The sequence below is a fragment of the Lytechinus pictus genome, chromosome 3, assembly GCF_037042905.1.
Source record: "Lytechinus pictus isolate F3 Inbred chromosome 3, Lp3.0, whole genome shotgun sequence".
In the NCBI taxonomy this organism is placed as follows: domain Eukaryota; kingdom Metazoa; phylum Echinodermata; class Echinoidea; order Temnopleuroida; family Toxopneustidae; genus Lytechinus; species Lytechinus pictus.
Genome location: NC_087247.1, coordinates 61,416,157 through 61,442,827, shown reverse-complemented (window position 1 = coordinate 61,442,827; position 26,671 = coordinate 61,416,157). Strand labels below are relative to the sequence as shown.

Sequence of the window (26,671 nt, the reverse complement as noted above, 5' to 3'; positions counted from 1 at the left end):
GTTTCCCCAGTGATATATGAAATAGTTTGTCAAGTACTGCTACTGCCTTTCATGGATATTTCTAATGATATAATCAATCAACAAAGCTATATCTCTATTAAACTGAAGTGGTTAGTCTGAGTAGAATATTTGAAACTGAAAAATGCATTGATGTCATTGATGCAAATGTGAGTTTGGAGCAAAATCAGAACCTAGTATAGGACAGCATTTCTTTGGTTTACAAAATGATATGCTAGAATACAAGCTGTCGGTTTACAGAAATGTACTAAAATGTTTTACCCTAAGTGTGTAGGAGAATATATATACCCTTTAAAGTTTACACATAAGCATAAAAAGAAAGTGTATGTTTACCTTGGTACAGGCCACAAGCTGTGAAGTGTTAAGTGCACACTGAGTAGCAGAAGCGATGACTTTATCCTGTAATTCTTGGTCTTGTGTCTTGGAAGCAACATTCTTAGCAGTGAGAACCATTGCAGCAGTGGCATTGGCTACAGCTTTGGCAAGGGCTAACAGAGCATCCTAGACAATCAAAAATACAATTATATATTCATAATTTATCCTTAACAAAATGTTTAAAGACAACTTTACTACATTCTCTTATTTTTTTAAACACATTATTCATGAAAAATAAAGAAAGGTGTGTACATTATATCGTAGAAAATGTTAAAAACCAAGAATTTCATAATTGCTAACTGGTTTTCAACATTAACTTCCATATGCACTAGAACTGCATCAAGAGGATCCTAGAAACATTTAATTACTTGTTAATCTTTGTTACACTGGTTTCATCATTTTCATTTTTATTTAATAAGTTTGTAGTAATATTTTACTTCACCTGGAATCTTGGATCCATATCACCAGTGCTTCCCATGCAGCGCAACAATGCATTCTGGGTCTCTCCAACATGATTGGCTGCTCCAAGTAGGTGCTGACGAGGCTGTAGAATTTTTCATTATAATAAATTTTAAAAAAAAATCAAAGGTAGTGGACAAAAGGTACAATAATTATCTGTAGTGGAGGAGATTGGACTCACTTCAGTGTTACATAATAAATACAGCAATTTAGAGAAAAAGATAGCTTATGACAGATCACTGATCTAATGAGGAAGTCATACTACATCTCATAATCTGAAAGCAAAAGGAAGGAATTACTACAGAATTCATATTCATTTCTTATAAGAGCATGAGGTATGATACTACTACCATAACCTAATTACCACCTCACAATTCATTACTAGTTCTCCTATTTTTCTCTCCTGTTTAAAGGAACCTTGTATTTTAATTCTCAATCTAATTGTGTGATTTTACAAGTCAACACCATACAATAAAGATAAGAAATACCACTTGAACACCTACTGGTTATATCCATAACTAAATGACTAACATAATGGCAAGGAACAGGTTACATATTAACCTGTTTACTCGTAATCCTGTAATTCTCATAGGCTTTGTACAGGGATCTCTTGGTTCTAGTAGGTAATGGGCTGAAAATCTTGCCATGGATATAGTTACCTCTTGGCTATCAGGCTGTGCATATTTAAGAAGATCAGAGAAAGCATCCATGAGATTTCTAGCAGCATCAAGTAAACTTTCACTATCTCCATCATCACCTAACAATGCAGCAAGCATCTTTACTCCTTTAGTCATCTCAGTCAAGTTAGATGAGCTGAAGATTAAAATGTTTATTAGATAAAGTATTAAACCCCACAATTTACGAAAAATACACATTCACTGCTACCAACACCAAGTCCCCCAAAAACAATATAAGCCAATGTAATCTTCAATTCTACGGAACTTTAAACTTATTCTATGACAATGAGCATGTATCAAATATCTGAATTCCATAACCAGAGTTACGGGCATCACTTTAAAAATAATGCCACAATTATGCTGTCTAGAACCACTTCTAAATAACGGATTTCATGACATAAGATATTGCTAGTAGATTTTACATTCTACCATTACATGTACATTTAAAGTGATACTCCAAATACTTTTCTCTTTTTTTTTAACAACCTGATACTACTTATCCTTGCTAGGAAGAAAAGGCCTCATATCTAATTTTGGGGGCAGAAATAAATCAGTTAGTATAAAAAAAAAACAATAATATATATAATGATGTCCTGTCTGAATTCCATACAATTCTGATTTCTCCAAAAATTAAAGTACTATATTTCATACATAAGACAGTTTTGATAGTTTTATTCATTCCACTCTTCTAAAGATGCAACCTTTCAGAGATACGTTTTACAAGGTTTTTTCATGCTACTTATATCTTATGTTATTTACATTCCAGCTAGATAATCTTCTATCACAAATGCTACTCATATTTCTGCACTCTTACATTGTAGTAACATGAGATCCAACAGTAGTGTAGTCTGTATCATCAGCAGACCCTGATGTTTCACTTATGATACCAGCTGTAGCTGCAGCCATAGCACTCAGCTGAGACTGAATGTTCTGCTTGTTCACATCCATTTCATTATCTCTCCATTGTCTCGATGCCTATAAAATATTTTGAAATTATGTAAAAGAAATAAACAATCCATCCACATCTCGTACATAAGGTGGAATAAGCATGAGTATAAGATGAAGAACACATCTTTTCATTATAATAACCACTTTAAGTACTTACCCTAGTTATAGTAACCAAGAAATGAAAAATCTTTCTTTTTTTTCTTAAGGATAATGAGATATGTCTGCTATACCAACATAAATAAACTTTTTAATTGTTTTATTTCACTTGGTTGTTGTGTCCTTATTTCTGTCTGAATTAAAACAAATTTAAAATTGGTAATTCTAAAACGAAACAATGAAACTGGTAATTCTAAAAAAAAAAATCAACAATTGGACACAATCATGAAGATCAAATGATCTGATAATGTACAAAGCTTATGAAAAGACATATATGATTGTAGTCTAACCTGATCAGATCCAAGTGGTGGTATTTCAGCCCGTGTACCTAGGTCATTCCTTGCTTCTTCCATAGCTGTAAATCCTTGTTTGATATTGGTCATCAAGTTCTGTTGGGCTAATGTCATACCAGGCTTCTTAGCCTGATCCTATTAGAATACAGAATAAAAAAAACAATGTTAATCGAAAGTGTTTCAAATGTAGAACCAATACTAATGACTGACGATCAATTACAGGAGCTAAAGATAAAAGGAAAAAAAATTGAGAAATACCTAGTACATAATATATGACTTCAATTATAATACTAGAATGATTTTTCCTTTACAAATGAAAAAAAATCCTGTTGATACTCGAAGGTCAAAATGAAATACAAGCTCAATTGTTTACTTTCTCTGATAAAGAGCAGAAAATAAGACAAGGAATAAAGAAAATATATATTTATAAAAAAAATCGATTACTATACAGGAGCTGGATCTTTAATGCCTCTTTAACAAAGAGTATCACTATTATAATATGCCAATACCAAACATAATTTTTTTTCCTTGGATGTTTATGATTCATATGAAATTCAAGTTCATAATTGAGTAGTACTCCTGTTAGGTAAAGAGATATAGATTTTTATTACAAAAAAACTCCCCCCTGATCAAATCCAAATTCTTGTTGATTCAAGAGTCTGTATCTAAATGATATTATGTCCCTACTACATGTACATCTACGATTTTTCTATCACTTGCCTGGTAAATTAAGTCTTAATTTTCTGATTCCCTAGTGATCAAGTTAAGGTTGGCTTGCCCTTTAAAAGGTGCACGTTTGTGCAAACCTGAATTTGATAATTTGTTCATTTTTATTTTTATTTTTATGGTATACATTTATCTTAAGATGAATAGAACCAGGAATACAAAGGTTTTAATATAAGTGATATTATCAAGACATGGATGACTAAGTATCGATGTTCATAAAACGGTTCTGTGGTACCGTCATTGCGCTTTATGATGGAAAAATTATCAAGCAATTCCTGTCTTTTCGATACATGTATTTTATACCTTTTGAAGCACATGATGATTCTAATGATAATACCTTTTCAGAACTTCATTTATACACTATATTACATGCTTCTAGTGCAAAGGGGTCACCTGGTTCACATCTTTTTTTTTATCGCTATTGATCTCTGTTGGCATCTACTAATCACACATTAAGCATGCTTGATTACATGACTCCATTCCAATGCGCACATGGTATATAATGCACAATCTTATTGATTAATAAGCAGTAGTGATGTCCTATTCATATGATATGACCAATGCATTGACACCTTTTATACCACCATTCACAATTGTGAAAAACCTTCAATGTATACCATGGAATATTCAAGAGAAACACACAGCAGTACTTTGCCCCCCCCCCCCCCCCCGCCCCCTGTGCTTGTTCATATCTACATGTAGGTTACATTAAAGACACACAGAAAATTTAATAATCCATCTTAAGTACTACATTCTCCATATATCTTTGGGGGAAGTGGAGTAAAGTTTTGAACATAAATTAGATCACAGGACATGTACAGGACAAAGTTCTATATGAATATTGAAAACATCCTCATATTAAACTAACTGAGCTCAATATACATGTACTGAAACTGAAACAAAGTTTATATTGTTTTCAATTATTATATATGATGCACTTGATAGATGAATAATATGGTAATAACTGCCATAGAATCAGTGCCAGTATTGTTTCTTATTTAACGTATTCATACATCCACATATATCAATTTAATTGATTCTAAATTAAATATTAAGAGGACAGGGAATACACATCCTATTTATAAAAAAATTGGCTTGATTTTTACATAAAAGAAACAAGCTTTTATGATAATCAACAAATATTTGATAAGACAAATAAACATAAACATAATAACCATATTACATTTCACATGTGCATACTATTGCGAGACAGGTTTAAATAACAAAAAATATTACCTCAAATCATGTACTTACATGCAAATATGAGAAACATTAGGAAACATAATCCTTTAGATGAATGACCCAATACACATGGATTAAAGATTTGCTGGCGAAACAACATGTAGCTTGAGCTTTTGATTCATTAGACCCTATTAACCTTGTAGGAGCCATGCGATACACCTGTATTTGAATATCATACTATCCAGACAGTAAAACCTGTGGCTCATTGCTTCATGTGAGGTGGGAGATGACGTACTTGGTTTACTTCAAACAAGTTCATGTCAGACCTCTTAGCCCCTTGTTCATCATCAAAAGGGAGCATAGTGATATCACTTCCTTAACAAATACCGCTTGGGATGAAAAAATTCTGGCGGGAATCCAAAATTTTAACCGAAACAGGAGTCAGTAGCACTACATCCCATGAGCTGCTGATGTGATTGAGTGATTTTTTTTATAGACATGGTACTAAGAGTTATAAGTACACAAATCAATCTACATTTCCTATCAAATAAACTATATACATTAGGCTGATTTAGTTGAAGTTACTGGGAGAGTAATCACATTTTCAGAGGTAGAATTCTGTATTGTCATCATCGAGTAATATCTTTAAAGGCAGAGACCAACCAAAGTTAGATGGAGTCAGTGTGATTTAAATGGAAGTAACAAATCATACTCTCACGCATACTTAAGTATCATGAATCAGTGGAAATTTTTCTCATTCAAACTAATACACATGACTTATACTCTGTCAGATTTGAGTTTACTTTACACAAGAAAAAATAATTGTTAGATGACCAAACCTAACTACAGTGATTACAGTAAAAGTCTATTAAAAACACCCTGTGAAGCAAAATGTAAAGTAGACTTACCAATGGTGCTTGATGCTGCTGGCGTGCCGAGCCTGTAGTCATGGATTGCTGAGCTGTCTGCATCTCACCTGTTGTGAATGTCCCAGCTGAAGTTCACCATGTAAAGGAAGTGCAGCCCCCAGTCAATGTACAGGGCAAGTAAGGGGGGATGGGCCAGATACAGGTATAGAGGGAAAAGGGTGGAGACAGAAAATACAGATAGAGAATTTAAGAAAAGGAGGAGGGAGGGAGGGAGAGAAAGGAAGAAACATGAAAAGAAAGCAATGAACAACACTTTTGACAGTAAATAATAATAAAATTGCACTTCACTGAAAAACAGCTTTCATGATTTAATGCATTACATCATAATATGCCACATTACCATGAACATTGCTTCTAAGCTGCCCATGTGTGAAAGGAAATACTGTGAGTCACACACGACAACAGACTGGATCCTGAAATGTAGAAAATGGATATAGAGATATTGCTATAGAATATTTTGGATGAAGTACGAAAGAGACAAGAAAAAGATTAGGAGCAAGAAGAGGGGGAATGAAGTACTCATCTAAACTAGTGTACCCCCTCCCATGTTTGAGAGAGGCAAAGTACGAATTTGGATCATTTCCACAGCTAGACAATATTTATGTATACAGTGGTGCTCAACAGTTAGGGAACCCCATCAGAAAATTAACATATTTAACCCTAATACTCAAGGGGTATTTCAAAGCTTGTTATTACCAGGGAGGGGCCATTATGCCCCCCCCCCCATCTCGGCCATTGGTTGCCCGATTGCCTCAAAAATTTGCACAAGCATCAATAATTACATTATGTAATCTACAAAGCTGTATAGCTAAATTTACGAAATTCCTTTTGTTTTTTTAATTAATTAATTCATGCTGATTTCAATATGCTAATTTATGCAAAAAATCATAGATTTTAGCATTTCTCACTAAAATAAATAAAGCCTCTGAAATAGCAATATTTTGTACAAATGTCTTTCATAACTCCCTTATCAATTCCTGAAAGAAAAAGATAGGTTGGGTAATTATTCTTTATGTATTTTTTTTTTCTTCAATTTTTGTATTTCTCTGTTTTTCGTCAAGCGTTTTCAGATGCGTATATTTGGGTGTGGGTTTGTGTATCCAGGTGTGTGAGGGAACAATGAAACAATGATGATACTTTATATTACAAAAGTATTTACATAAATTGGAGGATTATACACAGTCATATAGAGAAATAGCGAAATTTCAGTGATATGTGTTCGGTAAATGTAATGTGACACCGGCACAGTAGGTCCGATTGCCGTAAATTTCTATCAAAATGTGCAGGAAGAATCAGAGAACAAAGTAATGAAATTTCGTTTTGAAATATTAAGGCATCAGGAAGTATTGACAAAATTTTGACAAGGGGGCCATTATGCCCCCCCCCCCCCCCACCTGGAGTTTTAGGGTTAAAGTGTGCAAGTTCTGCCATGTTTAAGAAATTTTATTGTGAATGTGAAGTCAGGTGATGAAATATTACATTCATGAAAGTTTGTTTCTCTGGGCTTGCCTAAAATGGTACTGGTAGTTGTTATCTACATTCAACACTCAGCATAAAGGAGTGCATTTTGTGGTAAGGTTTACCAGCATTTAAGCACAACTGTATATAAACACAGATAAGGAAGTAATATAAAATAAAAATAAAGTTTACAAGGTTGTGGATCTGACTTCATTTAAAGGTCAGAAGTCACTAGTGGAAACAAACACATCCATATTAAATGAAAAGCAGTGTGAGGGGAAGAAACATGGAAGAGGGTTGGCTATAAACTTCCAGCTTTGCATGACTAGACTGAGAAACTAATAGAAATTGTACCCTAGAGGGAATGAAGGTGTGCATGATACAAGATTTGGCTGTTTTTAGTTTTAAAAAAAGACCTGGCCCAGACAGGGTATATTATGACGAAAATATGAGAAAATAAAAACATAATCATATTAAATCTATCAACTTTTCTTTCATAAAGATATATTTTTTTTAGTTGGGTTATTGTACTTAAAACATGAACTAGTCCAAATGACATGTTCTATGGCTGATTTCAATAACAAAGTAACAATAGGCAAGCATAGAGAAAGATAACTTAACTATCCTTACACATGCACAATAATGAATGATCAATCACTAATTAGGCTATTAAAAGTCTAATTTGTCTTTACAAGAAGTTGATAATGATCCTCATTCAATTTCCAAATTTGAAATCATTCAGTTTGCTCACCAAATAATTCATCCATTCTTTCAAAACAAATTGTAGTTTAAACTAGATAGGCCTATATGAATTAATTAATTAATAGACATAAGAGACATGCTCAGATCCCTTATGTCGTACTAAAGGTCTAGTGTATTGAATTAAAATCAATAGAGTGAAATTAATCACATGGAAAAGTTTGAAATTTTTTTAGATACATCACTCTAATATTGGCAATGTGAAAGAGGCTTTATGCTAACTGATGATTTGGTTAAATTGTATTATTTTCATTACCATCATTATCACTACATATATCGTCGGCGGTCATCCGAACCATCGTATGCACATACGACGGTGCAAACCCATTTCAGAGAAAATCGACTTAAAAGTTTACTATAATTTTCACACTTATTTCTCCAGCCTTACAACATATTCATTGCTAGAAAAATACATGGTTGGAAAGACCAAGACAATTGCATGACAATAGTATCCTTATTTTTACACAAAACCAAGGATCATAGAAAATATCGCAAAAGAGCTCAAAGCTTGTAACTTCGGTTTGAGCGGTTAAGATTTCCCCTGTATGAAACGCCATAGGGACCACAACAACCCTGACCGCGATTTCAATGCGCGGTCAGTCAAAACGTTGTATCGCTTTTCACGTGCAAAGTCAATGCAGTGCAGATGGCTGATACGACAGTTTGGTTGACTGCGCGCATTGAAATCACGGTCAGTCAAAACATTGTATCGCTCTGCTACAGTACACGCTTCCAATGGGATTTGCGCATTTTATTAAAAATTTGTATGGCATTGCCATGAAAATCCCCTCATATCTCAGAAACTAAAATAAATTGCTGCCTAAAAATTCAGTTATGAATAGAATAGGACTTGTATATTCATTTTCTGCAAAAAACTCAAAATTTATTTTTTTGACCAAAATTGACTGATACGATGGTTCGGATGAACGCCGACGATATTATTACTATCATTATTTATTATTATTTAACATTATCATTTTTATTTTCATCTTCACCATCATCATCATCATTTTCATTACAATCAGTATTAGTCATTCTGTCAAAAATACACAAAATTTGCAATAAATTACTACAGAAAAATTGAACAAGTAATATAGATAGCCAATTAAAAGTGATATACATGGAATTGGAAAAGAGTGTAGAATTTTTTTTATCCATGGGTTAGGCTTACAAAAGTAAAATTCTTCACTGTAGTCCAGCCCTTATGGGTAACCAAATACATGTATGTACATCACATTCTCACAACATAATGCAAAAAAAGGCATATAATTTTCTATAAAATGTATTTTTTTTTTCTAGGGGTTTCCTTACTTGATTAAACTCGATATAAAACATGCATTGCATATAAATGTAGCCATACCTAAAAAAAAAAAAATCATTAATTTTTACAATAAATAAATTCATACTCTGTATACAGAAAATTGCCAGTATTTAAGTAAACAACCAAAGTTTCAGATGAATCTTTCAGAGATCTTTCTTATCATGTTAACAAAGAAGAATCCACCAAAGTGTTTATAAATTCTTCAACATGAGGGTCGTGTGGTCCAGTGGTTAGAGCATTGGACTCACAATTGCAAGGTTGTGAGTTTGAATCCCAACTCTGCCATCGTCGCCACTTTGATAAAAAGGCCCGAGAGTGATATCTGTCGTCTATAACGTCAGCCACTATGACTGATTAACCTAGACGTAAAATGTTTCCTAGGTAATTGGTTGTATACCAGCTTGGCGTTTACCAGCAAAATGCTGTCCTGTCGAGTTCCTGCGGGAGTTACCATAAACAGAATAAACAGAACATACCTTTGATATAACAGACACCACTACAGAATTAGAGCTAAAGCCATTTCTAGGTATTCTAACATATCATAAAGATGAATATTTTGATGAATTAAATGTACAGAGATGAGATATTTACCATTACCACCAGGTCTCATGAGTCCAGGCATAGCTACAGATCCCTCTGTCATATGACCCTTCTTATTAGACTGCAGCTGGATAATACGAGCTTTAGTAGCACTCACATTCTCTTCAAACAATAGAGATTCATCATCTCCTTCAAGACCCATTCGATCTTTGCCTTTTTGCTAGTAGAGAAAGAGTTTAAAATATTAGCAATTTTTTTTAGTATAATATTAACTATTAGTCAATACATGTAGAAACACAATCACAAAAGACTTGAAATATAAACTACAATAATAGTTATATTCATACATTTGCCAAATAAAAATTTGCCTGTGAACTGGTGTTTGTGTTGTGCTATATATAAAGTGGCATGAGTGTCATGCCTGATCAACTTGAATGCTCTAATACCATTATAGTTCTTTTTATAAACCTCTCTTTAAGAATGTCGAATAATCCGTTCCTCTGATTGGTCAAAACTGAGGTCATGTAAACGACCATGCCTTCAAAACAACAAATTAAGGTGGTAACCAAGGGCAACGGGCATAGTTAACAAGATTTCTGCCCGTTGCCCCCTAACCCACCCCTTAACGACGGGCATGGCAAAATTTGGCCGAGATCCCCATTTGATTGCATGCAAAATGTTGCTTTCTGCGGTGATTGCGGATACCATAAATATCCGCGCGATTTGATCGGAAGTTTTAGACAATTCGCGCATTTACGCGCTTATAGCGCTAGTGCGCGCAACGGATATGTCACATCGATGGAAAGATGCCGATCTTTGTCTTTTGCTTGTTGATTCCTGTTAAAATATATGGCATTATTTAAAAGAAGACTAACTTATTAAGGACATAACGGATGTATCAATCATCAAGTCTTGTTGCAGTTTTTCATTGAAATGCATGCTCGCAAAAGGTGAGTCGAATGAAAAGATAATACCGTACGGTCACTGCACTTTCTAATTAAAGTTAGATTTATAAGTAACGTTAGAGTCTAACGTTAGACTACTCGTTAGGTATGACAAACGACAACGTTAGGTCGTGAAATCTACCGTTAGCTTTTATAGGAGTTAAGAGTAGATACAAGATCTAAGTTAGATCTAATTAACGTTAGGCCTAATGTTCCGTTTAATCTTACTTTGGATTTGACGTAGCCGAGATCTAACGTTCATGACGTCGGTTAGATCTAACTTAGACTGTAACGTTAATGGAGATTTAACGTTAAGTCAGTAAACTTAACTTGGGGTAGCCTAGTTCAGACCCTAATTTGGTTCCTAAATAGGCCTAGTGGCAGTACTCAGTAGATCTAATTGGTATGGAATGCTTTAGTATTCGACTTCGAGACCTAACGTCAGAGGCAGGGCTAAGTTAGGGCCTAACGTTAGGCCTAATGTAATGTTAGCCTGTGGCTTAGGGCTTTTAGGCCTAAAACTTGTTTAAGATCTAGATCTAGCGTTAATTCGGTTCATAAAATATATATGGACTGCTTTTATATTCGAGACATGGTTGTTTCTTTCGGCTCGCGGGTACCGCATCGGCCAGACCATGCCCTCGGGCATAGTCGCGCTGCGGCCCCCTTGAGCCTCTAGAAACAACCATGCCTCTCAAAGCAGTCCATATATCTATATTATGTTATTGAGGGAGGATTTTATAGTAAAAAAAAACAAAAACCATTCACTGCACATAATTTCTTTGTCACATTGAAATCATGACCCCCAAGAGGTGGAATGTTCTGGGTTAAGCATTTCTGTGCACAGTGCATGTGACACTCTGCACACTTGAGTCAATTTCTTAGCATTTAAGTGCAGTTGTGGTCTAGCGGATGTCTCTGGAATAGATCACAAGGTTAGGGGTTTGAATCCTGCCTTGGTATTTAAGTCCTTTGGCAATGCATATATCTACATTTGCCAGTAGGAATCTATATTCAAACTGCTAAAAAGTGCCTATGCAAAAGTTGGGGTAATATGCAGTGCCAATTAACATTTTTTTAGCAATCTGGAAATGTTGAATATTATTATCAGGAAATGTTGAATATAATTATCAGGAAATGTTGAATATTATTATCATTATCACTCCCAAAATCTTCCAACAACATATTACTCTAATCACTGGAATGAAAGCTTAACGCTTTAAGTTAGGCTTTAATGAAAGGGTAAAAAATTAGATATTTTTCACACTACTTAGAGAAATAAGATAATTTGATCTTTTTCAGAGAATAGTTAACATCCAGTCAGTCAATGACATCTTGGGGCAAATTACCAATGAACTTCTTGGCTTGCCTAATTAATACAAGAAGTTTATTGCTCAATACAACAACCATTTCATCTAGTATTGTTATGGTACAAACAAGTAAAAACAAACTGAAGAGGAATCAGCCAAACTTAGCACTCTTGTTTGTAGGATGGAACATGAATCAATTTGAGCTTAGTGATTCTGTGTAGATATGTACCTTCTTGAGGATGATATCGATGTAGCCAGCAATAAGTGCTCCAATGGCCTCACCCTCAGTGGTTTGTACAGAATAATAGGAGTCAGAGTAATCTCCGAAGTCAAGGGTGAAACTCTTAGGTGATGCAGCCCAGCGGCGAACAGTCGTCAAATTCCAAGTCTTCAAAATCTACAAGCATAAATGGGTAAGAGATATGATAATGTGGTAGCCTTCAAGAACACTTTCAATTGCCACTGCATATCTATTCTCAACTGCTTTGTAGTAAATGTATTCTCAAAAGACCATCAACTCTGTTTGAAATATATAAAGAGTAGTCTCAATAGACTACAAACTATATCAGTACCATAAAAGTAATGTTGAATAATCAAAATGGTAATAGCATCTCCCCTTGACACAATAATGTAAAAAAAACATTAGTTACACAAAACCTTTAACAGATGGACTGAAATAATTCACTGAGTAGAAAGACACAGTCATGTAAGTGTATGGAATAAAAATACCATAACATTGTGTTTTGGATTGTGAGGGACAAAATATGAAGAACTAAAAAGTAAGAATAATGTGTACATGAACTAAGATAGGAAGGGCGAGCACTGGTACATGAGAGACAATATATAAATGATACTAACCTCCTTGGTCTTCTCATCAACACGGACCACACTCTCTCTGTTGATACCCAGAAGACGAGGTACCAGCTTATTCTTGCCTTTCATCTTTTCCTGTAAATAATCATATGAAAATTAGGTAGGGTAATATATTGCATATTTTGGGAATTTGATTATTGACAGCTATATCATGATGAATCGATATATCACATGATGTTCAAATTCTATGCTTCAGTCACTTGGCTTGCAAACACACAATATTTAAAATGAAGGGGATAAAACACTCGGATAGTGTTAAAGCTTTGATGATGCTTTATAAGGAACCTTGGTGAATGGGATAAAGGATTTATGGAGTTTTTTATGGCCTCCTATAAATGAAATATCAATATGGAACATATTATGTGATTAATATATCACCTTCTTGATATTGTCTAAATTCATTGACATTTCAAAGTCATTGTATTTTTATATTGTCGCTAGTGTAGCTCTCAAGCATGGTATTTTGCTCCAACTAACTACTGCAAAATCTCTCAATGACAAAGTAACCTTAAAATCATTTTTTTCTATATTACTACAGCAAAATTGAAAATGCATCAGAATATTGAAATACTAAGAGAGCATAAAATTAAGTATGACACAAAGCAAGCAAATGGAAAGTGTGACAGTTTGACTGCAACTGCTAGCCTTCAGCAACCAATGTAGAGCATGTGCCTGTTTATATCATGGTCATGTGGCATAACCTTACTCATATGGGTTTTATGAATGTGGTGGCCATGGTAGCATCGGGTGGTGCTTGCAGACTTGGAAGCTGTTGACCACACTAATCATGGAGCACATCCGGGTGAGGTTATCCAGTGTGACCATGATATAATAATGCATAAGAAGGATTCATGCTGCTTGCTCTACATTGACTTACATGTATGTAGGCAAGCAATTGTAGATCATACATCACAATATCTGTTTGCTTACTTTAAGTGACACTTGATTTTCATTTCTATTGATATATCATGAATTTACCACAAAATATTCAAGTATAGAAAATACCCAACGCTGTACTGAAAAAATCTACCTTGAAATCTACTTAATCTAATGTAACTGCTTTAGCAAAATTGAAAATGCATAGGAATATTGATATATCATTAAATTTTCTACAATATACTCAAGAATAAAAGAAACATTAATTAAAGAGCTGTTGTGAATATTACCTTGTCATAAAATAATGACATATCATAACTTGTAATCCATGTCACCAAAAGTGAACTAACCTTAACTAAGAAGAAGGTGATACCATATGTCTTCAGTGATCGACAATGCTGGGTGTATTTGACTTTTGCATCTAGCTCAGCCATTCCTATCATTTCCCTGTGTTCCTGGAATATAAAAATAAAAGATGAAAATTATACTGATTATTACAGAGAATATCTTAATGACAACAAAATCTCAACATTGTAAAAACGATACAATATCGAAAGCAAACAGGTACATTCATGTAAATACATTATTTATTTTGAAGATGTAAAGAATAATTTTGTTTTAAAGAGGAATCTATAATCTTTTACAAAGTATTAACAAGTTGATAAACAAAATATAAGAACATTACCGAGATCAATCAAATAAATGTTAGTTAAAATTAATATGTACACATATCAAACTGTTTGGTTTTTAAATGTAACAGAGTTGTTTTTATTCTCTTTACAGATGGACATTTAAATTTAATTTACAGATGGACAGTTTTTTTCTGCAAATAATGAAATATCTTGTCTCTAACATTTGATACATTTTCTTCTCTAAGTGGCACCAGTTGTTTCGTTTTCAATTTATATATCCATTTTTTTCTTTGCCATATGAATAAAAATATTGTTTTCATTAGTGATCATAGTTGTTATTGTTCCTTGATAAATTCCTAGAGTTGGTAATAAAGGAAAATTCATGTCTCATTTTATCATCGCATTTTTAATTATGCGACTGGTAACAGACCACATTCTAATTACATTTTTACTTTTTCATTTCACCACAATGATTCCTTCATATCCTCCAATTGATGAAAAGCTTGATCTCAATCTCTATTCCAAACAATAGGACAGTGGTAGCAGTAAAATACAATTATAAATGGTCTAATAATATTACCCCCCCCCCCCTGGATATCTAAATCTGTTTTATCTATGATATCTAATTGAATAGCAACAGCTGCATATTTTCAAATAGATTTGGCACATCATCTTGCCCTCCATTCATTATACCGTCTTTACCACATATTCAGAAAAGAGTTGTCAGTTGAAGGGCAATGAGTGTAGTCTTGCCAAATCTACTCAGTAAATATGATTCCATCAACAACATAATGCGTCTATTGCGTTAAAAACCTTCAACATTCATTATAACACTATACAAATGGATTCTAAGAAAAAGCATAAAGCCATCACTAACCTATATTCTCTCTATGTAATGATCATATGACAGGATATACAACAATAGTAATGGGTGATTGAAACAGACTATTCATTGGATAGTCATACATTATAGGAAGTATATTATGCTACAAAAAGGCATGCAGAGACATAATTATGTTTAGAACTCAATGTAGTAGTTTCTAATATCATCACTAAGTGAAGATTACACTATCCTAGTTGATCCTTATCTTCATTATTCCTACATGTTATAAAAAACAAGATGAAAACCTGGTTAAATAGCATTCTTTAACTGATTCTGTTCACTGGTGAAAAATGTTATAATGAATAAATAAATTCAAATAACTGAAAGCAATGTATGGAAATATCTATCTTCATGTGTTTTTAGAGACAAAACTTTCTGCCCATTTGGTATGTCTATTCAGATGACAATAAGTTCTTCCAAAAATGTCTGTTAAAATCTTCTGGAAAGATTAGCTGATTTCATCACTTTTTCACTGTTCTAATTTATTTCTATAGCATCTGAGATTTACCATCTGCCAATTATCCTACCAGTACTTACCACAAATATTCTCTTCTCCACACCTTTGACCTTTACATACTCCTTTGGTAGCATATCCTTTAGTCTATAGATTAAATAACAACGACACAAATCATCTGAATAAGTTTACTAATATAATGATTGACCTGTATTTCATTTATAGTAATAAGAATCTTAATACTCCACTAAAGTACGGGAAAATATTCATAATTAGAACCAATACCATTTATTTTAAAAATTGCCAGATCACTTTGGACACCTGATGATACTCTGACCACATGAAATGTTTCCTTCTGGTGGAGAAATTCCCACTGATCAAAACTAAATCTCTTTTCCATTCTAAATGCCCCTTAGATTCATTCTAGATATATATATATGATACCTTGCTGTGAGGGCTTGTTTTACAGCAAGAATCAATTCAACTCATTCTCTACCCACAATGAATATCAAGCAATCATAATCTATTTTGTGACAGAACAAGGAACAATCAAGGATCCTTATCATTATACATCCTGTGAAACATTTGTCAAATGTCACAATTGGAAACTTCCTTTCCTTTCACCTAAATTTCCTGAATTAAGACAAAAGACTCAAATATTCTCAGTCTTACTTCAATTCTTGTAAGAACATCTCTAGTTTTCATACATGGTTATATCTCATATGTGGGTAATATTGCCAACTTACTCCAAGAAACCTGGCTTGTGCTTGCTTTCAGTGTGATCACCATATTGTATTTGACACTGAGTACCTGCTAAGAGACACGCCTCTTCTAATGAGCAGGGGTGGGTCCCATTCAGGATAGCATCACGTGACTAAAAAATGGAGAGAACATACAACAAAGAAATTCACAATCATCCTTTTGTTTCACAGAGCATAAATCTAACAAAATTAGCAAATGATTTAATATTTCCCACAGTAACTAACTCTTGAAAGATTATACAAAATGTTTTTTAAAACATTGTGTAAATTAATAAGATTTTACACTTTTCGCAATCTGCACTGAAAAATAATTATGTTTTGCATAACAAAGAAAAATAAATAAACATTATATCAAATAGTCATGAATAATGATCATTTTAAAGAGAAAAATTCCCATGGATTTAAATTTCATCAAAATAATGTTCACTTGTTTATTTACCTGTACATAGAGGAGGTTGAGTTGGACTGGATCACGTTTGTCTACATTCTGATCAGAATAGAAATACTTGCGTCGGAAGATGAGGCACTCGTTCTCGTCAACACCTTGTTCTCGAAGAGTCCTTGTGTGATCAAGCCAATTCACTATGTAAACAGCATATTAGCATTAATGGAAGCAGTTTCAGTGCCAATTCTTATTTCAGATGTTATATCAAGAGTATATTAAAGACACAGTATAAAGAAGAACCTTTTTTTCTATGAAAGACTTGCCAATTAGATTCTTTAGATTTTTACCCCTGGGTTTGTGTGTAGCTGTGCTATAATCACTGCAAGTTCAAAAAGATATATTCATGCAATCAATCAGAATGTATGAAGACTTTCTAATTCATACTATTATGAACACTTTTTTTTTTCTCATAATGTAGCAATCATGAGGAAGAAAGTGTCAGAACAAAGGAAAGCACAAATATTCCACCATTTTGGTTTCTATTTGAAATTACATTTTTTTTCCTTCTAGTTTTCATTCACATATATTTGTATATCTATATTTTGTTGAAAACTTCTAATAGCCGGAAAACACATTTAGTGTAAATAATCAAAATAAGGGGTTGGATTATCGTTTTAATTGTATGATGACATTTTCACCAATAAGTTTGTCTCAAACGTCAATAAACTTCAATCCTTTGATCTCAGCTTTGATAGGATGTGGGTGAAAAGTATCAATGTTCTAATTACACCATCAATAGAAAGGAGGTCATTTCCTAATAGAACATTACATTCATCCTTGGATTTAGAAGGTGGTGAATATTACCAAACCACACTTCTGTCAACATAGGGATTCTATGGTTGTTAACACTATTTGTCCTCCATATTAATACACGCTTGGTTCAGGAAGAGATTCAAAAGTACATTATGGTGTACCATTCTTGTATATGTGAGCTAACATCTCTGTATGATTCAAAAGAGCTTTGGATACTGTGAACCCCAGCAAGAAAATGTACTTCAAAAGTAAAGTTTAATTTCCAATTTCTTTACAATTCGCAATCAAATCATGAAAAGATGTTATTGAATGGACAAATGAAATTAACATTATATTACTAGTAAAAATACATGCATTTGAGGATCAAACTTCTCATCAGTAACTCCCATTCCAGTGGCAAGTGCACAAGATTTTTCCCATGGCTTTAACGCAAAAGTTTGCAATGAATCGCTGAATAGCAATGGCCAATCCAGATCCCTGTGGCATGCATATTTTGCTCAAAACACAACACAGGAACCAATCATGAGTGTTTTTAATATTTGAAATCAATTGCAAACCTATATATTACAGGGCCCAGGATTTATTTTTATTGTGTAGACAATATATTAAGAATAGCACATCAAAGTCTGTATCAAGAGCTTGTTTAATATAAACTTACATGTTATTCTGTTTTCTTTGTAAATCAATCTTGAACCAACATATTCCATTATCATCTATACAGTGCGTCCCAAAAAAAACTATACACTTTTGAAATGGCTGCCAAATAAATAATGTAGCACTTTGGGGGAAAAGACTTATAGGTATGGAAAGCCAATAAAGTCAACTTTCAAATGACACCAAAAAGCTGGAAAACTATTCATGCTTGAGCGAGCACTGCCCACTGAAACAAAGGGTATGAAAATTAGGGTGGGCCGGAATTAGCCTTCCAATTTCTTTCAGGTTTTTTTGTTTGGTACTTGCAAAGTTGAGTGTTATTTGGTGAATTGAAGTCAGTTGTGATCAGTTTGTTGTTTGTGAAAATTTAATGCGTTATTAAATTAAAATTTAATGCATGAGTGATCATGAATTGCAATTTTTAGTGCACCATTTTGTCTTTATCATGTGGATCTCAACAATGTGTTCATGACAGTCAGAAGAGGGGGTAATATGACTTAGGTAGGTGAAGTACGTTGATGGGATAAAGGTCAACAGAACATTTAGCAACCCCTCTTTCCATCTCAACCCCCCCCCTGCTTTTTTCCTCCTGAGAGACTAAGTTCGGCTAGGCTGGGCAGGAACTAGCCTTACAGTTTTTTTGAGTGGTTAGTCCTTTGGAACTTGCTAAGCTAAATGAATGAGTGAGATAAGTTTTGGTTTCTTAGGCAAATTTCATGAGTTACTAAATTGAAATTTAATGCACGAGTGAACAGGAATTGTAATTTTAGTGTAGCATATTCATCTTGTGGACCTCAGAAGTGTGTTCGTGAGAGTCAGAGTAATGTGATGGTACCTGTTACAAGCAAGAGGCCGAGATATGCTAAGACTTGGTTAAAAGGGCATTCCTCTTCTTTTTGTCCTTTTACAAATTAAAAGTCATATGTACCCTCCCCTCTCCACCTCCATTTCCCAGCCCCCCCTCTCTGTCTCACTTCCTGGATTGTAGCCTATTCAAAACTTAACTGCCAAGTGACCGGTGGCTGATGGTCATTTTTTATTGAATGATTACCAAGAAATTTAATGATTATGATGATTAATAAAATAATTTATTGAAAAAAACTGAATGTTTGATTGATCACATTGCACATTGAATAAGTTGATTTACTGATAAATTGTTGATTAAATGATTGATAGGAAAAAGTTGATGCCCCAATTCAGAATTAATCTTGAAATCAACATTCTGCTCTGGACTTCACGCGTACATATCAATAGCCATCAGTCTCTCAACAGGAGGGGAGGGCGGGAAAGAGGTAGGGGGTGGGGGCTGAATGTTCTGTTGACCCTTATTCCATCAACCTACTTCTCCCAGTTAAGTCCTATCTCACCCCCCATTCTCCCGATTCCCATGAACACATTGCTGAAATCCACATGATAGTTGAAGTTGAAATGCTGCCCAAAAAGAGATCCAAATGATAAAGTTGAAAGTGCCCAAAAAGAGATCCAAATGATAAAGTTGAAATGCTGCCCAAAAAGTGTAATTTGTGTTCACTCCTGCATTAAAGTTCAATTTAATAATTTATAAAATTTGCTTAAAGAGAAATTCCAGTATTTGCAGTAAACACTGATTTCATGAGAAAGTCTGTAAAACAAGGCTTAATTGTCAGTATATCATCGAGGATCTAGATCTGGTACAGTTACATAAACTGAACTTTGTGAAATCTTGAAATCTACGCTGAAAAATGTTCACACTGAAGATCACCAACACAGATAGGCACACGTGGGACAGTGTATTATTATTGCTAAAATAAAGACCCGACGGAAGTGACCGAATCCGCGCTTATTTTGCTTATTTCTCAGCAATCACACAATTTCTTCCAGAATCCTTTGGCACATATTTTTTATTCATACAAACAGACACTTAGGTGGTCATTATATTAGATTCTGTAAAAAGTCATTTTTAGATCGTTACCAAAACTGGAATTTATCTTTAAGCAACCAAAACTGGTCACGGTTGATCATTAATTTATCACAACGACTCTTAACTTTGCAAGTTCGAAAGGATTTGCCTCTCAAAAACTGACATAAATTGGAAGGCTAATTCCAGCCCACCCTAATTTTCATACCCTTTGTTTCAGTGGGCAGTGCTCACTCAAGCATGAATAGTTTTCCACCTTTTTGGTGTCATTTGAAAGTTGACTTTATTGGCTTTCCATATACGTAAGTCTTTTTCCCCAAAGTGCTACATTTTTTATTTGGCAGCCATTTCAAAAGTGTATAGTTTTTTTTGGGACGCACTGTATAGAGCGTTTTAGCCATACATTAAAAACGCATATTTTGGTCTGCATCCATTGCCTGTGCAGTATCAGAGCGTATCCCTAAAATTACCGAAATCCGACGAATATCCCATAGGCTCCTGTACAAAATTCACCATTGAGCATGAGACCATATTCAACAGTCTAGTGCACATGCGCGAATGCAAGAAATATACAACGCGTACAACAATAAAAGCAATGCGATGCGCAGCATAGATCACAACTACGCTCAATGACGTCATTATAAACTAAATGTAAGTCGCATGTCAATTACCAAAATTTATCCTAAAGTGATGATGCCATAATGTGATACCGGTAAGTGATATGACTTGTTAAATCAAATTTGTCCCTCTTTTTTTTTGGGAAGGTTGTATAGATAATTACATTGGATGGCTTTATTTCATGAAATACCAGAAATATTCCACTCGTTGGGGTAATTCGTAGAATATTTTCCCAAACTCTTGGAATATTTCTGGTATTCCATTCTGAGCAATCCAATATAATATAAATATTACTCACGCTCATCATCTGTATGCAGCTTCCTCTTCAGTGTTTCCATTTTCTTCTCATCTCTCAAGATGGATGCTCCTGGATCTTTCTTCTTCTCCTAAAAATCAGACATGAATGAAACAAGTCAGTGATAGATTCACTAGTGTATTACAAAGAAAATAATGCAATATAGGATATCTTCCACAATGAAAACTTGATCCACATGACTTTAAGCAAACTTTGTACATGTACATGTCATGACTAGATGAAGCTACTTAAGAATTATTACTGCTTTTAATGAATTAAATTACCCTGTTGACATCTGAACTTTAGAAACACAGCAGCATGAAAACCAATTTTAAAAAATGTAAAGCTTACATGCATTACCTGTACACTAAGAGATTCAAATAAGCTTTATAACGGAAATCTCTGAAAATGTTCTCATGAAATTAATCATCATCCATTTGATAGTGAATGGAGTAACATCCTGAATACTAAGTTGCCTTAAATGCTTTTATCATTCTAACATGCGAGAAAAGAAATAAAAAATATATGTATGTGAAAGAAATGAGCATAAAAATTTGCCAAGCAAACTTGGGAAGGGACAAGTAATATTATAGAAGACACCTTTTTAAAGATAAATTCTAGTTTTGGGAACGATCTCAAAATGACTTTTTACAGAATTTAATACAATGATCACCAAAGTGTCTGTTTGTATGAATAAAAAATATGTGCCAAAGGATTCTGGAAGAAATTGTGTAATTGCTGAGAAATAAGCAAAATAAGCGCGGATTTGGTCACTTCCGTCGGGTCTTTTTACTCCAGCAAAAATAATACACTGTCCCACGTGTGCCTATCTGTGTTGGCGATCTTCAGTGTGATCGTTTTTTAGCTAGATATTATGATTTCACAAAGTTCAGTTTATGTAACTGTACCAGATCTAGATCCACGATGATACATGTATATCAATACTTTACCTTGGTTTTACAGACTTTCTCACGAAATCAATGTTTTACTGCAACTACGTTCATTTAGCTTTAAAAATACCTTTTTGAGTGTACTTCTGTTGAGGGTTCCTCCATCTTTCTTGATTTCTTCCTCCATATCTCTACACAATGAATACTCATCATAGTTTGTTACACCTGTAAGTTTACAACATAATAGATACAACTTTCTATTCTATCATCACGTCATTCTGCAGAATACATATCGTACCCAATCGTAAATTCAGGATAGGGCAATGATATAAAATATGATATTTCAAAGTATATACATGTATAGATCGGTATTGAGTGTTATAATAGCAAGCAAAGCAAAATATGCCTAGGGATAGCATATTCACATAAAATTGATCTCCATCCTAACTTCCTCCGGATTTTATCAATCTGAATCTACCCCTTCTTTGCCATCTCTTATGTTTTCAAAGCTACCTTCAAAAAAACATATAGAACAGATTATTATGTTTGAGGAGCTATTTGGAAAATTGATCTTCCAAAATATTGATTTCCATATACCTTAATACATTTTTTTTATTTCTTGTCACAGATATCATAAATTAAAATAAATGAATGAAACATGAATCTTCACTCACCAACTTTTGTGCAGATAGTTATCAACATCTGGCTCACTGTGTTGCTATCATCAATCTGAATAAAACAGAAATACAAAATACATACATTGAACTAATACTAATTTCCTTGAAATCAAATAAGACAATTTAGTTCCATTATGTCTTGAGTTACTTTATTCCCATAGAGCTCTCTTTCTTGACCCCATATTTTTCTCTTTCTCCATTCTCATGTACCCTTTTCTTCTTCCATCTTCTTGTTGTCTACTTATCCCTTCTTTAGGATCAATATTAATAGTATGGTTTTACATTATGAAGATTTTATTCCATCAAAACACAACTTATTTCATTTAAATTTATATCATCCTCCTTATCCTCTCAATCGATGTTTAAGCCTATTCTTTAATCTGAAGTGCAGTGGAAGTTAACTGTGTGAGAGCAATTTACTGATTTTCAAGGAAACAATCTCCTGCTGGGCACTTCCATTGACACCTAACATCATAGGATACAACAGATGCTTGTTCATTTCCCTTTTCGTATATAGTAGGCTGTACTTATGTAGGGTTAATGGTCGAGTGCTCCATCTACCATCCCTACCTCAAGTTGGAAGGGATGATATATGGAACAAACTGAGTGAATGGTTAATGTAAATTGAAGCAAAGTGAGTTTACATTAAGAGAAGAAATTGCATAATAATTTGCAGCCAATGCATGCAAACACATCAATGTACAGCTAGTGCATGTCATGTACATGCAGTAAAGGGAATTATGGTATTTGACCATCAATTTTTTTTTTCTTCAAAAAATTGAATATTTGAATATTCCAAATAGTTTTATTTTCACTTTCATTACATTAGGAAAACAGGATTGTATATTATATTATATTATTATTATTATTATTTATTTGGCCATAAAAACATACAACAAGTGGAATGCCTCTGGCCGTCTCACCTGCATCACGCGATTCAATATAGCAGCAGTGCTGATTTTGAAAACTACTATAACTCGCACAAGATGTTCAGTGATACTTGGTTACTCTTATTTCCACGTTTTATGAACTAGACCAATACACTTATAGAGATATGATGGCAATTCAACAAATACCCCCAACGTGGCCAAAGTTCTTTGACCTTACATGACCTTTGACCTTGATCATGTGACCTGAAACTCGCACAGGATGTTCAGTGATACTTGATTACTATTATGTCCAAGTTTTATGAACTAGAGCAACACACTTTCAAATTTATGGCTGTAATTCAACAAATACCCCAATTTGGCCAAAGTTCATTGACCCTAAATGACCTTTGACCTTGATCATGTGACCTGAAACTTGCACAGGATGTTCAGTAATACTTGATTACTATTATGTCCAAGTTTCATGAATCAGATCCATAAACTTTCAAAGTTATGATGGTAATTCAACAGATACCCCCAATTCGGCCAGAGTTCATTGACCCTAAATGACCTTTGACCTTGGTCATGTGACGTGAAACTCATGCAGGATGTTCAGTGATACTTGATTAACCTTATGTATAAGTTTCATGAACTAGGTCCATATATTTTCTAAGTTATGATGACATTTCAAAAACTTAACCTTAGGTTAAGATTTTGATGTTGATTCCCCCAACATGGTCTAAGTTCATTGACCCTAAATGACCTTTGACCTTGGTCATGTGACATGAAACTCAGGCAGGATCTTCAGTAATACTTGATTAACCTTATGGCCAAGTTTCATGAACTAGGTCCATATACTTTCTAAGTTAGGCTGTCATTTCAAAAACTTAACCTCAGGTTAAGATTTGGTGTTGACGCCGCCGTCGCCGTCGGAAAAGCGGCGCCTATAGTCTCACTCTGCTATGCAGGTGAGACAAAAATTGTACAATGTAACATTGCTCAACAACAGCTTTCATTTCTAGTGGCCTAATACTGTGTACTGTTCATTTCCTTTTTCATAGCATACCGCACTTAATAATAGGGTCCATTGGTGTTACATGTAGATATAAGTGCAATACTTGCATGTATTAATACTAGAATGAATATTCACTGAATTAGCAGACTCTGCTGAATGCACATCAGTAAATTTTTGTATTTTATAATACAGGCTTCTCTATTACAGACACCTTATATTGAAATTTTCCAAAGTGCTCTGGAAACCCTATTAGGAACCAATTAACTCCTGTGCTATTTATTCAAGCTCCATCTTCTTTTTTAATTATAACGAACCACACTAAATTTAATGAATAGCACTGTCTGTGCACTTTTGGCACAATAATCTTTAGTGACAAGCAGTGCCTCCAGTAAACAGAAATCGATATTGCAGACCTACATATATGGGCACTATGATGCAATGAGTAAATTAATTTCATTTCTTATATTTCAGAATTGTTGACTTCAAATAATTTTCAATCAAGTAAGTAAGCCTTGCTTTGGATTTTCAAAACATATGTGTGGAATAAAGTGCACATTCATAAATGTTGTTTCCAACATAATTTCAATGCATTTCACCTTGCAGAATAGGTATTAACAACTTCACTTAGAACTCTTCAAAACAATACTTATTTTCAAATCTACATCAGATGAGTAACTGAAAATAGATGAAATTTTGAATACGTCAGCTGGTGATAATATGGAAAGACCAATGTTGATGAGGGAATTATGAGATACAACTACTGTTTCTGTATAAAGTCTTTGGTAAACCATAACACTTACGTGTACTTCATCATATAAACAGGGATATAAGATGGCATCTTTGTTGTAAACATTGATTGTGTCACTTTACATTACAGGGCCAAGATCTAATAAAAACTCTTGTATTCTCCTATCATGTATTCACAATAAAATCTTAAATTTTTAAATTATTCATAAATGTGTTTCAATAGCTCTCTGACAAACATTTTCAGAAATCATAAAAATCAATATCTATCAGACTTATCTCCAGGGAAATTATAAAAGTTCACCAATAGGGGACTAATTATGATACATAACTGTTAAACATATGATTCCTAAAATGTTGATGTTCATACATGTACTTAATGTATTAATTAATATCTATTCTATCTACATGTATTAATATCTATCCAGAATCATTTGCACTGTGATGTGAAGCAATAATAGATTAATGTTACATGAATGTGACTAACTGTCCTTCTCACTATCTATTTTTTTTTATTTTTGATCCCTCTAATTAATTGTTTTTGGATATGTTGATGCCTTCCCATTAACACTGACATTCATGTTGATTTCCAAGTAGAAACAACAGATCACCAAGGACCTATCTCTCAAAGACTTGTGATTTAAGAACATTCAAACTAATATTGATCTAAATTTTTTAAGAGAAACTTTAGATCCATCTCAGTTTGTGTTTAATTCGAATCATTGCAAATATTTGCAAGACATAGCCCAAGACTTTTCATTATAGATTTTATCCTTGGTTGATCAATCAAACAGCCAAGGTTACGCCTTCTCAAAATATATTTGGAGACTGAGCATACATTGCCTGATGTATCACTCCTATAGATCATATACTTACCAAAAGAGTTTTTGCAGATCCATCTAACATTTTAATCCTGAGGGGGCGGATCTTTTTCCTGTATTCCAACACATCCTGAAAAGAAATATAGGAATCAAATGCAAGATTATCAGAAAACCATAAAATATACTTCAAGAGTTAAAAGCCAGTTTGGATTATGATCTCATATGATGTAGGAAACTGTCTCATAAGGATTGAGAAATGTTGATAATAACACACTCACATATAAAGAAATAGGAATAAGTGTATGCTGTAAAATTTTTGAATCAGCAAAATAATGAAAAACTTTTCTGCAATATGCATGTATGAGACTACACACAAATACTTGGCCCAAACATTTTAGTTACTTAGTGTATGGATTTATTGT

General features: G+C 33.8%; 1 protein-coding gene across 6 annotated transcripts in view; it reads right to left on the bottom strand.

The window, feature by feature from the left end:
- Positions 1-26,375, bottom strand: part of LOC129256855 (talin-1-like) — a 68,475-nt gene extending 42,100 nt beyond the window's left edge. For all 6 annotated transcript variants that reach the window (XM_054895046.2, XM_064097524.1, XM_064097523.1 and 3 more), the window contains exons 1-17: positions 26,305-26,375; positions 22,801-22,855; positions 22,257-22,351; positions 21,240-21,327; positions 17,014-17,156; positions 16,560-16,687; positions 15,897-15,960; positions 14,195-14,299; positions 12,954-13,043; positions 12,325-12,492; positions 9,893-10,061; positions 5,743-5,828; positions 2,924-3,061; positions 2,344-2,504; positions 1,512-1,665; positions 836-937; positions 352-519 (exon numbers count right to left, since the gene is read on the bottom strand). In XM_054895046.2, coding sequence (XP_054751021.1) covers positions 352-519; positions 836-937; positions 1,512-1,665; positions 2,344-2,504; positions 2,924-3,061; positions 5,743-5,828; positions 9,893-10,061; positions 12,325-12,492; positions 12,954-13,043; positions 14,195-14,299; positions 15,897-15,960; positions 16,560-16,687; positions 17,014-17,156; positions 21,240-21,327; positions 22,257-22,351; positions 22,801-22,855; positions 26,305-26,334 — 1,944 coding nt within the window. In that variant the 5' untranslated portion in view covers positions 26,335-26,375. The remainder of the gene's footprint in view (positions 1-351; positions 520-835; positions 938-1,511; positions 1,666-2,343; positions 2,505-2,923; positions 3,062-5,742; positions 5,829-9,892; positions 10,062-12,324; positions 12,493-12,953; positions 13,044-14,194; positions 14,300-15,896; positions 15,961-16,559; positions 16,688-17,013; positions 17,157-21,239; positions 21,328-22,256; positions 22,352-22,800; positions 22,856-26,304) is intronic.
- Positions 26,376-26,671: the final 296 nt, after the last annotated feature.